Source organism: Lolium rigidum, chromosome 7 (genome assembly GCF_022539505.1).
Source record: "Lolium rigidum isolate FL_2022 chromosome 7, APGP_CSIRO_Lrig_0.1, whole genome shotgun sequence".
NCBI lineage: Eukaryota > Viridiplantae > Streptophyta > Magnoliopsida > Poales > Poaceae > Lolium > Lolium rigidum.
Genome location: NC_061514.1, coordinates 335,957,098 through 335,971,509, shown reverse-complemented (window position 1 = coordinate 335,971,509; position 14,412 = coordinate 335,957,098). Strand labels below are relative to the sequence as shown.

Here is a 14,412-nt window from a genome sequence, read left to right as displayed (position 1 = left end):
GTATTGTGTCTTTTATGTATTTCTATTTTGTTGCTAAAATATTGGTATCAAGCCCGAAGCAACCAAACGGAAGTTCTCAGAAAATGGAGGCTGAAAAATCGCTAATTTAGAGGGAAATAAAAAATTGGATAGATATGCTTGAACTTGAGCGCCTATGTGCATCTTAGTTATACAATAGACCAGTCTTTTAAGTCATAAAAAGTTTTTTTTTTAAATAAGACTATAGGTCCAGCTCCTGATCATCATCCATCAGTCATCACGACCAAGAGACGAGACTCCAACGCGCCCCCCTACTGGCTACCACCGTTTAGCCTCCTCTTTGTTTGCGAGGAAGCTGTCCTCTCTCCTCACAACAACTGACACAAGCTTTACAAAAATGACAGATTCAACTTTGTTTACATATGTACCCGAGATAGCATGAAATGCTCAGGCTTCAGCCACCACTAACTAACCAAAAGAAGAATTCCTTAAAAAAAACTACTAACAAAAAGAAGAATATGCCAAAAGAATAGAAGAGCATATTTACTACAGAAAGAATTGAAAAGAAGGAAACTATTTCTGCTACTAGAGACACAGAATGCAGAAGCCCGAGTGGTCAAGCTGATAAGGCTCCACATGATCTTGTGCTTCAGTCCTACTCTACGCCGCATGGTCATGAGATCCCTTCTCCGATCGCCCATCTCCAGCTGCGTCCTGTTCACGCGACGGCAAATGTCTCTGCTGCAGAAAGTCTCGATCGTCTGCCGGATCACCGGGTCAACCGAACTCGGCCTGCAGCAGCTGAACGAGATGGCATGTTCTTGGCTTCCTGATCCCATCAAGATGTATGTAGTAGTAATACTTTGCTAGCACGAACGGAATCCAGAGCGGCTGCCGGCCGGCGTCAGGCGGCGCCGACGTGCTGGTGCGGGAACCTTGGCGTGGGCGCGACCACGTCCTCCTGCATCTTGCCCAGCCGGTCCGGTATGGTCTTGTCGAAGAGCCTGGACCCTGGGTTCTCGGCGTAGCACACGTAGTAGCACCCCACGCACGCCTGCGGCAGCGCCATGCCGATCCGGGTCATGAGGTAGCCGACGTAGAAGGCCATGAGCGACACGGTGGCCGTGTAGTGCTTGTGCGTGACGAAGGTCCAGGACCCCGCCAGCGCCACGCAGAGCGCGCCGCTGGTGACCCCGGTGAGGAAGCACACCGAGCTGGTGATGTCAGCGTCCGCCAGCGCCGGCATCCCCGGCAGCCGCTCGAACTGCAGCCACGTGCTCCGCGACGCCTGCACGAACCCCCGCCCGTACGCCGCGATGTGGACGAACGCCCAGCTGTTGCCGTACTCGAAGACGGCGTTCATGACGTTGAGGCAGCAGTGCGCGCAGGAGAACATGAACTCGTCCTCGCCCTCGAGGAGGTTGAGGCCGCGGGCGAGGATCCGGAGCGCCTCGATGGTGGGCACGAACAGGGAGCCCAGGCACGCGCTGCCGAGGTTGTACGACAGCGCGCGCTGGAAGCTGAACTGCACGCTGGACTGCATGCCGCGGAGGTAGTAGAGCGCGATCACCCGGCTCGCCGTCAGGTTCGCCACGTTGCGCATCACCTCCGCCGTCCACGCCAGGCTCACCACCAGCGCCAGGATCGTCAGCCCCGGGAACGGGAAGTTCACGGCGCCGATCACCGCCACGCACCACACCGAGATCCACACGAACCCGGCAGCCACCATCAGGTACGCCGGCCCGTTCAGGCCCCGGAACTTGTCCACCGGCTGCACCGCCTTCTCGAACACCCGCGCCGTGAACCCCACGCGCCTGGTCACCCAGCACGCGTACAGCCCGGTGCCGATGGAGAACACCACCATGGCCACGCCGAGACCCACGGTGGCCGGCATGGAGAAGCACATGAGCAGGGAGCCCACCGCGAGCGTCACACCGAAGCCTGACCAGAGGATGACGCGCACCATGGCGCGCGGCCAGGCGCGCACCGCTTTCTGCCACGCGAACGCCAGCACGATGCTGAGCGCCACCGCGCCCTCCACCGGGGGCAGCCACTTCCGGAGCAGGCTCTGCTCGCGCCGTGCATTGTGGGACCGCGGGTTCTGCACGATGTCTTTGACTGCCCTGTACACGAAGAAGCCCACGGCGAGCCCCGCCGCCGCCAGGTGGAGCAGGAACAGGCACAGCGAGATCTGGTTCGTGTACACGCGCGAGTTCAACGACGCCAGCGGCTGCAAAACACACACAAGACATTGTTAAACAGCCAAAATTAGTAACTAGAGACCACTTGGACCTAGTAGATCGTTAGCTTAGCTAGCTAGCTGCTACACTTGGAGTAGTACCATTTCGAGCTTAGCTTAGTTTAGTAAGTTGAGCTAACGGGTAATGATAGGTTAGGCGCCTATGGAATATTCGATATGTTTAATCAAGCCACCCCAAGATTCGATTCGATTCGTGGTACATTCTGCCACTGACAGGAGGTTTACTTGATAGTAAAAAATTCTCGCAGGGAGCACTTTAAGAGGTGTTAGCGAGTAAGTTACCCGTGACAGATTAACTAAAGTCATACGTTAAGCTGCATTGATTTATTAGCATATCGTCTCAAACACTACAACCTCTGCATTATTCATTCTGTTCTACTCCCTGTAGGAGGAAGATGCGCATATTTTAGTCTGTACAGAAGTGCTCCAATCGGTGATGAATTATTTGGTTGTTTCTATAGCACTAATATAAAATCCAAACGTCTCAACTTACACATCAATTTATGCATTTCAAAAAAAATAGTGGCACGCTTGTTTAAAGGAGAAATCGAACCCAGCTGTCCGTATCAGATCACTGTATTATCCAACCCCAATTAAGAGGGGAATTGGTAGTGCTCAGTAGGCTGAGAACTAAGCTAGTGCTCAGTAGACTTCTGCAACATCGAATTTGCGTTGTGATTCGTGCACTTAAGTTGCAAATTAGGTTGCAACTGAGATTTTTCAATTACAAGTGAGGTTGCAACTACAAAACAATGTCTCTTGCAAATGGGGTTGCAACTAAAAAAATTTCAGTTACAAATGAGGTTGCAACTACAAAACAATGTCTCCAAATCGTTAAAATTGTTTCGTGATCTGTGCTAATAGTGAGTTGCAACTCAGTCAATGACGTCATTCTCCCAACAAAAAATCAATATCATCATTCTACTGAGTAAACCAAGAACTAGTCACACCCTGTTTAAAAGAACACTGTGGGTCAATGTAGGGTGCGTAGGACAACATGATTCATCGGCACATGCACAGCTTGTTACTCTATGTGAAAATCAGAAAATGTCAAGCAGGCAATGCGATGGAGTATAATGCTAACCCAAAGACAGTAGGAGCAAGCGAAATTATTGTGGGAGTACTCGCCTACCAACCAGTCTGCTGGTAGGAACGACAGTCGATCGCACTCCACAGAAGCACACATATCATAGAAAGATCGGAGCTTATCTAGCTATCTTTAAGTGAGATAATCTAACAAATAAATCGATTAAGAAATTTCATTCTGCCAGGGTTATTTCAAGAAAAAGAAATCGCACGGAGCACAACCTTATTTACTTCTCTCATATTTTCACCCCGGAGGAGTTTGGGTAAGAGGTAATTTAGTGTTCACCTAATACCCTCAAATATTTTTCCTCAAAAATACACTAGTACTCTCTCAGTTCAGTAATATAAGATGTTTTAGCTTTTTGTAGATTCATCTATTTTGGTACGTATCTAGTCTAATTTTAGTCGATAGATTCACTCATTATGGTGCGTATCTAGTTCACTTTGAAATATGTAAAATGTCTTATATTTATAAACAGATGGAGTAGGATGGAGAGTTTTTAGGATTATCCTGTCCAAACACGGAAAAGTAAACAAACTATTGAGAATTTTCTTGAATTAGAGATTATCCCCTCACATCCCCTTAGATTGTACACCCGAAGTAAACAGTGTTAACAAGTAAGTTACCTGTGACAGATTAACTAAAGTCTAAAGTGACACGTTAGGCTGCATTTGTTTGATTAGCAATATCGTCTCAAACACTACAACCTCTCCATTATTCATAGTGTTCTACTCCCTGTAGGAGGATGATGGGCATTTTAGAGTTTGTATAGAACTGCTCCAGTCGGTGATGAATTATTTGGTTGTTGCTACAGCACCATAGTCTAAACGTCTCAACTTACACAAATCATAAATGCTTTCCAAATAAAATAGTTGCATGCTCGTTTAAAAAAGAAATCAAAGGCAGCTGTCAGTATCAAACCACTGTACGTATTATACAACCACAACCAAGACTTGTTTAAAAGAACACGAGGAGGTCAAAATGTAGGTGTAGCACAACATGATTAATTCGCCACATGCCCAGCTTGTTGTTACTCTATGTGAAAATGTCAAGTAGGCAAGGAGTATGGGACTCCGCAAATCGGCACAGTACTCACAATGCTAACCCCAGAGACAATAGCAGCAAGCGAAATTATTGTGAGAGTACTCGCCTACCAACCAGTCAGCTGGTAGGGACGAGAGCCGATCGCACTACACACAAGCACACATGTCCTAGAAAGACCGGACCCTATCTAACTATGTTTACGCGAGGTAATCTGACAAGAAAATCGATTAAGAAAAGTTTGTGAACAGCAGGAAATTGGGGCATTTGTTAATCGGGGGAAGGTCGTACCGGTGGTGGGGTCTGCATGACCGGTTGGTAATTGGCCAGGGGCGGCGGCTGGTCCACGCCGCCGGAGGCCACCGTCATGGGCGTCGGCGGCGCCTGCGTGGTGACCTGCAGCGGCGGCAGCGCCCGCTGCGCCTGCAGCCTCGCCACCGCCGCCGCCGGCGGGGGCTCCTCCACCACCACCTTCACCTCCCTCGCCTCCGGCGCCGGCGCCGGCGCCCTCCCTCTGCCCCGCTCAGCCTCCCCCTGCCGCGGCGCCTGCAGCACGAATTAAGAATCCCCTCCATTAGAACAACCGGCGGTTTGGTCCAAATTGAAGAAAGAAAGAAACGAACTTCCTGGAGCGGGGGGAAGAAAGAAACGTACGGCGTTATCAGCGGCGGCGCCCATGTCGCGCGCGCGCTCTGCGGCGTCCTCCCGGCGGTGTCGCCTTCTCGTGGCGTGATGGCAAAGCAGCCAGTGGGTATGGAGATGGAGAGGGAAGCTTTGGGAAGGGAAGATTTGGTTGGAGTTTGGGACTACTCGGCGAGAGACGACGAGGGAGAGAGGGAGAGGGATGCCCCAATCTGCTGTGACCGTTGCCGTGGCCTTTTGGCTCGTGCGGCGGCCTGCGTGTTGCGTCATTGCGTGGCTGCGCCAGCCGCAATTGCGGGTGGGGCCCACAAGGCAGTGGCGGCGTGGTTTTTATTGTGTTTCTTTATTTCCACGATTTTGTTTTGGTTGTTGGGCAGTTTGGTGATTTTTGTTTCAGGGAAAAGCTTGATGTGACAATGGAATCTAGTGCTTCTCTGAACTAGGCTCGAAATTTGTGCTGAACATACATGACTGCAAATTCATTCTTGACACAAATCACCACTTTCATTGGTTGACCGGTTTACTTAGTTGACTGGTCAACTATGGAATAGACTATCATTTTTTGTCTAAATGAAGAAAATGTTTTTAGAACTAAAACAAGAGAAACAGCTTTTCTAGCCCAGTTCATACGATGTTTAAGTGTATTATTATCGAAGAAACTTCCAACATGTCGCGAACCATGTCGAAACGATGTTAGAGCTTCTCCAATTAGATGCCATCCATTCGTCATCTCGATATGCTCGATCTAGGGTCTTTCTTGATCCATCAACTACCACCCTAAAGGCATTCCTATCGCCACCGTTGCCGGAAGCACGAGCAAAGAGTGTTCCAAAGATATGTGATACGCCGTCCCTATCCCATCATCTTTCCTCCCTTCCACGCCGCTGCATTTAACCTGCCGCATCAACCCTCTGAGGCCACTCATCCATCGCATATCTAGGAGGGAGACCACAGCCTCTTCGCCCCGCATGTCCTCCCCATAGCCCCTCTAGATTGTCGCCACACCTCCTCGTTTACGCTTATAACGCCTCTCATTGTCTATGGGGGACACCGGCAGTCTTCTGTTGCAATGCTGTTGTTGAGTAATATGGTATAAACATACGAGATACTCCCTCCGTACTAAGAAATGACTTGTCTTAGATTTGTTAAAACTTGTTTGTTTCACTCCCTAAATAGTGTGCATACATCCAAATTTTAATAAATGTAAGACAATTTCCGTAGAATGGAGGGAGTATAATATAGAAGGTGGAAAATTTCTATTTCGCTAGATATTGAAAAAATATGGAGCAGAGGTATATTTTAAATAACTAACTACATGGGAGTTTGCTTTTTCAATTTTCGGTTCTAGTAGAGACTCTCTTATATACTCTTATATAACAGTGATGCTAAAATGTACAAGTATATCTTTTTTACATAAATGTTACAAATATATATTTCATGCAATTATGTTATAGGTACACATATTTATTGTACTTTTACATGTGGAATCTAGGGGCAAAATTTTTCTTTACAACAGTGGATTCACCATCAGCCACACGTTAATTCATGAAAATGAAAATAGAATAGCAACAACCAAAAAATACAACACAAGGCGATTGTGTTCCTCACAAGAAAATTTTCATCGAGAGTTCAGGAAAGTCCTCAGTTCACAAGTAAATTAGATTTTTTAAACCCTGTTATGATGTCATCAAGGGTCAACACGATAGATCTTCACTTCTTTCTTTCAACAAGAGTCAATGCGATAGATGTTCACTTCTGTACTTATGTTGGGCACACCTCAGCATGCACTAGATGTCTTTCCATTCAAAAGATTTATCTATTATTAGTTTTTTTTACGGTGAGGATTTTCCTACCTGCATGGTCCATGTGGACCAGCCGTTGCTACCTTTGAAGCATGGGGCCACGTTTCTTGTGTTGGTCATCCCACCTGTCACCTTTTCAGATTTCAGTGAAAACGTTTTTGTTTTTACGTTTCTTGTTGAGTGAAAGAGGATACCATGGATGATTCTGGATTGTAAAACAACTCGGGGTGTCATCTAAAAACTTAACTGTGATGTGAGCACGCAATATTCACCGGAAATATGATACAATCACGACCATGTGATCTCCGTGAGTGTTGCACACACTTGCATCGCCATCATTCACAATGTTGTCTTCAATCACATTTTGGTTGAATGCATGGTTGATTTTTTGCGGTCGTACTGTTGAAGAAGCCAAATTTATCTTTACCAACTTCATATACTATAATTAAAAATCTATTTTTTCAAAATAATAATAATGGACTTTGTTTATCTAGTAGCACAAGGAAAAAGGAGGACAACAACATGAACACCATAGGCATAAGGATACCTCGATGTACTTGTCCTTATGGCCAACTTGTCGATGAAAAGTGGAGGAGAGTTGGAGTTTGGAAGCAAGGAGTGGGAGACAAGTGTGGATTCAACGGAGAACTATTAGAGTTATTTTTGCACAAGAGTGTTTCTAAAGAGTCTCGAAACTTACATAAGACAAGTGATCGGTACAAGATTATAGAAAACCCCTAAAAGGAAAAGGTATTTAAAAGAGGTATTAGCACACGGGATACATCAACTTGCACGCTACAAGCAAATTAGTACACAAACTTTAAAAGGGAGGCATGGTGGTACACCAACTTGTCATGCAAATTCATACAAAAGAGTCCAAACGGTGCCACGTTGAATTTTTCATTTTGCAAAATACACCTTAGATCAAAGATATAGCAGGATTTCATCGCGCGGATACTAGGATTCGAGAAATTTTCCTCATCTGAACTCGTTGGTTTTCTTTTGTACGAGCTCTCATCCACCATAATCATATAGGTTTAATGGCCGCCATGATCAGATTTCCGTGGTAGATGTTCAGTTCAAACCAGGGAAATGTGTCCTCAGATTACCTAGGCTTTTGGTTCTTTGTTTTTCTCTCACGACATCCTCACCTTGGTTTCAGTGATGTATGAAAGAAAAATTGAATATGGCATCTAATTTGTTGTTGTAATGGTGTAGACGATGTTGTAGTTCATGCGCAAAAATGTCCATAGGTATATGATGAAATCTTTGAAGATTTAGGAGATGTGATGTTCAAGTGAACTGTGATAGTAGTTAGATTCGGAAAAAGGTGACATTTTTCATCCACCAATGTGCGTGATAATTCATGTAGTAATACATGCTTCTTCTTGTTATCATGTAGTACATGTTGTAGCATAGTCATTTCAGTTAATGACCAAGTTAGGATTTTTTTGTATTTGTCCTCTGAACTTTTCTGATGGAATGTCCCAGGTGAAGTAATGTGTTAATGTTTTCCCATTATTCACGTATTAATTTGTTCCATATATTATGCTTCGTTTTAGGTGGTGATCCTAATAGATTTACAGTTGAGATAACACACATTGGTTTCTTCCCTGGATTGCATGAAGACATGGTGTACATTGATGGTACCACAGATCATTTTGATAATTGCAATGTGGAAACTTTGTCAATTCTTTGGATAGAGGATTTTTTGAATAGGCTAGGGTGTGGAATATATGACAGGTTTCTTTTCTGATTGGCCTTGTATTAAATTTGAATCCGCATGATAACTTTGTGTACCTCCCGGCCTTCTTTTTCAAGATCTTGTACTAAATTTCTCCTGGCATGCAAGTTTATGTACCACCAGTGCTAATACCTCCATTAAAAAGGGTTTCTAAAGTTTCAACCAAGACCCTGAAACTATTCACGAAAACACGATCCGGTCCTTGGTCACCGCAGCCGATCTGAGACCTCCAGGTATGGGCACCGTCGTCGCCACCAAGGAACTAGTCACTTGGGGCGTCGCTGATGATGATCTTGGGGCTGGGGCTGAAGAAGATCCTCATGCAGAAGATGATAAACCAATGAAGGACTCTTCTTCCTTGTGTGGAGTGGCTCCATTTGCCAAGGTTATCTCCGGTGTAACTCTGCTGACACTGACAAACTCTAGCTGGTGCAGCTTCCAATGTGCTTGCAGCCGCATGCGCATGCACATGCACTTCCTGCCGAGCTCTAGATCGAGGAACCTCCGGATCCCCTTCTTCCTCGTGTATGTCATCTTGACCACAAGGAAGAAGCTAATAAAGCCTCGGATCTCCACACTTAGGAGCTCCACGCTCAAGCTTTATTGTAGGGGGTGCAGAGGGGGGCTCTGTTCCTCGCCACTGGCTTCGACCACTGGAGCTTGATACGTCTCCGACGTATCGATAATTTCTTATGTTCTATGCCATATTATTGATGATACCTACATGTTTTATGCACACTTTATGTCATATTCGTGCATTTTCTGGAACTAACCTATTAACAAGATGCCGAAGAGCCGCTTGCTCGTTTTCTCGCTGTTTTTGGTTTCAGTAAATCCTAGTAACAAAATATTCTCGAATTGGACGAAATCAAAACCCAGTGGTCCTATTTTGCCACGAAGCTTCCGAAGACCGAAGAGGAGTCGAAGTGGGGCCACGAGGTGGCCAAACCATAGGGCGGCGCGGCCCGGGTCTTGGCCGCGCCGACCTATAGTGTGGGCCCCTCGTGTGGCCCCCGACGTTGCCCTTCCGCCTACTTAAAGCCTCCGTCGCGAAAACCCCGAGGCGAAGAACCACGATACGGAAAACCTTCCGCAGCCGCCGCCATCGCGAAGCCAAGATCCGGGGGACAGGAGTCCTCGTTCCGGCACGCCGCCGGAGCGGGGAAGTGCCCCCGGAAGGCTCCTCCATCGACACCGCTGCCATCTCCACCGCCATCTTCATCACCGCCGCTCGCTCCCATGAGGAGGGAGTAGTTCTCCATCGAGGCTCGGGCTCGTACCGGTAGCTATGTGGTTAATCTCTCTCCTATGTGCTTCAATACAATAATCTCATGAGCTGCCTTACATGATTGAGATTCATATGATGATGCTTGTAATCTAGATGTCACTATGCTAGTCAAGTGAGTTTTACTTATGTGATCTCCGGAGACTCCTTGTCCCACGTGTGTAAAGGTGACAAGTGTGTGCACCGTGTGGGTCTCTTAGGCTATATTTCACGAATACTTACTCACCGTTATGAATGGCGTAATGAAGTGCTTATTTATATCTCTTTATGATTGCAATGTGTTTTGTATCACAATTTATCTATGTGCTACTCTAGTGATGTTATTAAAGTAGTTTTATTCCTCCCGCACGGTGTAATGGTGACAGGTGTGTGCATCCGTGTTAGTACTTGGCGTATGCTATGATCATGATCTCTTGTAGATTGTGAAGTTAACTATTGCTATGATAGTATTGATGTGATCTATTCCTCCTACATAGTGTGAAGGTGACGAGTGTGCATGCTGTGTTAGTACTTGGTTTAGTCGTATTGATCTTTCTTGCACTCTAAGGTTATTTAAATATGAACATTGAATTGTGGAGCTTGTTAACTCCGGCATTGAGGGTTCGTGTAATCCTACGCAATGTGTTCATCATCCAACAAGAGTGTAGAGTATGCATTTATCTATTCCGTTATGTGATCAAAGTTGAGAGTGTCCACTAGTGAAAGTCTAATCCCTAGGCCTTGTTCCTAAATATCGCTATCGCCGCTTGTTTATCGTTTTATCGCGTTACTACCTGCTCGCGTTACTACTGCTTGTTTACTCGTCCCGGGCAAAGCACTTTTCCGGTGCCGTTGCTATGCTCATACTTATTTATACCACCTGTATTTCACTATCTCTTCGCCGAACTAGTACACCTATTAGGTGTGTTGGGGACACAAGAGACTTCTTGCTTTGTGGTTGCAGTGGTTGCATGAGAGGGATATCTTTGACCTCTTCCTCCCCGAGTTCGATAAACCTTGGGTAATCCACTTAAGGGAAACTTGCTCGCTGTTCTACAAACCTCTGCTCTTGGAGGCCCAACACTGTCTACAAGAATAGAAGCTCCCGTAGACATCAAGCACTTTTCCGGCGCCGTTGCCGGGAGGAAAGGTAAAAAGGCACTCATACTCCGGTTCCAGTGTAACGATACTTTTCCGGCGCCATTGTGTGTGTGCTCAAAGCTATTTCCTTTAGATCCCGCAATTGCATCTTTTTGTTTCTTGTTTACACTAGTTTGGCATAATGGACAACAATGAGCTTCTTATTCTATTTCCTGATTTAAAACATGGATTGTTTGATGCGAAAATTAAAAAACCTATGGAATCTTATTTGCATGCTCGGTAGTAATATTAGTATGAACGCTTTGAACACCATTGTTGATAATAATGTAGAAAGTTCTAAGCTTGGGGAAGCTGGTTTTCATGATCTTTTTAGTCCCCCAAGCATTGAGGAGAAAATTTTCTTTGATGATACTTTGCCTCCTATTTATGATGATTATATAGTGGTCTTTTGGTGCAACCTACTATGGAGAGTAAATTTTATTGTGATTATACTATGCCTCGTACACTTGATGAGAATAATAATGATAGCTACTTTGTTGAATTTGCTCCCACTACAACTAATAAAATTTATTATGCTTATGTGGAGAGTAATAATTTTATGCATGAGACTCATGATAAGAAAGCTTTATGTGATGGTTATATTGTTGAGTTTTCTCATGACACTACTGAAAGTTATTATGAGAGAGGAAAATATGGTGGTAGAAATTTTCATGTTACTAAAACACCTCTCTATATGCTTAAAATCTTGAAGTTGAGCTTGTCTAGTTTTTCTATGCTTGTTGCATTATGCTTCTTGAACTTGTTTATTTACAAGATTCCTATGCATAGGAAGCATGTTAGACTTAAATGTGTTTTGAATTTGCCTTTTGATGCTCTCTTTTGCTTCAACTACTATTTCTTGCGAGTGCATCATTTAAACTTGCTGAGCCCATCTTAACGGCTATAAAGAAAGAACTTCTTGGGAGATAACCCATGTGTTATTTTGCTACAGTACTTTGTTTTATATTTGTGCCTTGGAAGTTGTTTACTACTGTAGCAACCTCTCCTTATCTTGGTTTTATGTTTTGTTGTGCCAAGTAAAGTCTTTGATAGTAAAGTCAGTACTAGATTTGGATTACTGCGCAGTTCCAGATTTCTTTGCTGTCACGAATCTGGGTCTACCTCCCTGTAGGTAGCTCAGAAAATTAAGCCAATTTACGTGCATGATCCTCAGATATGTACGCAACTTTCATTCAATTTGAGCATTTTCATTTGAGCAAGTCTGGTGGCCTAATAAAATCCATCTTTACGGACTGTTCTGTTTTGACAGATTCTGCCTTTTATTTCGCATTGCCTCTTTTGCTATGTTGGATGAATTTCTTTGATCCATTAATGTCCAGTAGCTTTATGCAATGTCCAGAAGTGTTAAGAATGATTGTGTCACCTCTGAACATGTTAATTTTTATTGTGCACTAACCCTCTAATGAGTTGTTTCGAGTTTGGTGTGGAGGAAGTTTTCAAGGATCAAGAGAGGAGTATGATGCAATATGATCAAGGAGAGTGAAAGCTCTAAGCTTGGGGATGCCCCTGTGGTTCACCCCTGCATATTCTAAGAGGACTCAAGCGTCTAAGCTTGGGGATGCCCAAGGCATCCCCTTCTTCATCGACAACATTATCAGGTTCCTCCCCTGAAACTATATTTTTATTCGGTCACATCTTATGTACTTTACTTGGAGCGTCGGTTTGTTTTTGTGTTTGTTTTGTTTGAATAAAATGGATCCTAGCATTCACTTTATGGGAGAGATACACGCTCCGCTGTAGCATATGGACAAATATGTCCTTAGGTTCTACTCATAGTATTCATGGCGAAGTTTCTTCTTCGTTAAATTGTTATATGGTTGGAATTGGAAAATGCTACATGTAGTAACTCTAAAATGTCTTGGATAATTTGATACTTGGCAATTGTTGTGCTCATGTTTAAGCTCTTGCATCATATGCTTTGCACCCATTAATGAAGAAATACTTAGAGCTTGCTAATTTGGTTTGCGTATTTAGTTTCTCTAGAGTCTAGATAACATCTAGTATTGAGTTTTGAACAACAAGGAAGACGGTATGGAGTCTTATGATGTTTACAATATGTCTTTTATGTGAGTTTTGCTGTACCGTTCATCCTTGTGTTTGTTTCAAATAACCTTGCTAGCCTAAACCTTGTATCGAGAGGGATTACTTCTCATGCATCCAAAATACTTGAGCCAACCACTATGCCATTTGTGTCCACCATACCTACCTACTACATGGTATTTATCCGCCATTCCAAAGTAAATTGCTTGAGTGCTACCTTTAAAATTCCATCGTTCACCTTTGCAATATATAGCTCATGGGACAAATAGCTTAAAAACTATTGTGGTATTGAATATGTACTTATGCACTTTATCTCTTATTAAGTTGCTTGTTATGCGATAACCATGTTTCTGGGACGCCATCAACTATTCTTTGTTGAATATCATGTGAGTTGCTATGCATGTCCGTCTTGTCTCAAGTAAGAGAGATCTACCACCTTAATGGTTGGAGCATGCATATTGTTAGAGAAGAACATTGGGCCGCTAACTAAAGCCATGATCCATGGTGGAAGTTTCAGCTTTGGACATATATCCTCAATCTCATATGAGAATAATAATTGTTGCCACATGCTTATGCATTAAAGAGGAGTCCATTATCTCGTTGTCCATGTTGTCCCGGTATGGATGTCTAAGTTGAGAATAATCAAAAGCGAGAAATCCAAAATGCGAGCTTTCTCCTTAGACCTTTGTACAAAGGCATGGAGGTACCCCATTGTGACACTTGGTTAAAACATGTGCATTGCAAAGATCCGGTAGTCCAAGCTAATTAGGACAAGGTGCGGGCACTATTAGTACACTATGCATGAGACTTGCAACTTGTAAGATATAATTTTCATAACTCATATGCTTTATTACTACCGTTGACAAAATTGTTTCATGTTTTCAAATAAAAGCTCTAGCACAAATATAGCAATCGATGCTTTCCTCTTTGAAGGACCATTCTCTTTACTTTTATGTTGAGTCAGCTCACCTATCTCTCTCCACCTCAAGAAGCAAACACTTGTGTGAACTATGCATTGATTCCTACATATTTGCATATTGCACTTGTTATATTACTCTATGTTGACAATTATCCATGAGATATACATGTTATAAGTTGAAAGCAACCGCTGAAACTTAATCTTCCTTTGTGTTGCTTCAATACCTTTACTTTGATTTATTGCTTTATGAGTTAACTCTTATGCAAGACTTATTAATACTTGTCTTGAAGTACTATTCATGAAAAGTCTTTGCTTTATGATTCACTTGTTTACTCATGTCATTACCATTGTTTTGATCGCTGCATTCACTACATATGTTTACAAATAGTATGATCAAGGTTATGATGGCATATCACTTCAGAAATTATCTTCGTTATCGTTTTACTCGCTTCGGACGAGCAGTAACTAAGCTT

General features: G+C 43.9%; 1 protein-coding gene across 1 annotated transcript; it reads right to left on the bottom strand.

The window, feature by feature from the left end:
* Positions 1 to 367: 367 nt before the first annotated feature.
* On the bottom strand, positions 368 to 5,045 carry LOC124673483 (CTL-like protein DDB_G0274487). The gene is made up of 3 exons (XM_047209556.1): positions 5,022 to 5,045; positions 4,659 to 4,913; positions 368 to 2,209 (listed from the first exon to the last, which is right to left on the bottom strand). The coding sequence occupies exons 1-3, from the start codon at positions 5,043 to 5,045 to the stop codon at positions 884 to 886; spliced, it is 1,605 nt and encodes a 534-aa protein (XP_047065512.1). The 3' UTR covers positions 368 to 883.
* Positions 5,046 to 14,412: the final 9,367 nt, after the last annotated feature.

What these genes read in the sequence shown, in the direction of transcription:
- LOC124673483 (XM_047209556.1), bottom strand. Translation starts at nt 5,045, where the DNA reads ATGGGCGCCGCCGCTGATAACGCC. An exon ending in GCGCCGCCGCTGATAACGCC is followed by an intron (nt 4,914 to 5,021) that starts GTACGTTTCTTT and finishes TTCGTGCTGCAG; the next exon opens with GCGCCGCGGCAGGGGGAGGC. An exon ending in TCATGCAGACCCCACCACCG is followed by an intron (nt 2,210 to 4,658) that starts GTACGACCTTCC and finishes TGTGTTTTGCAG; the next exon opens with CCGCTGGCGTCGTTGAACTC.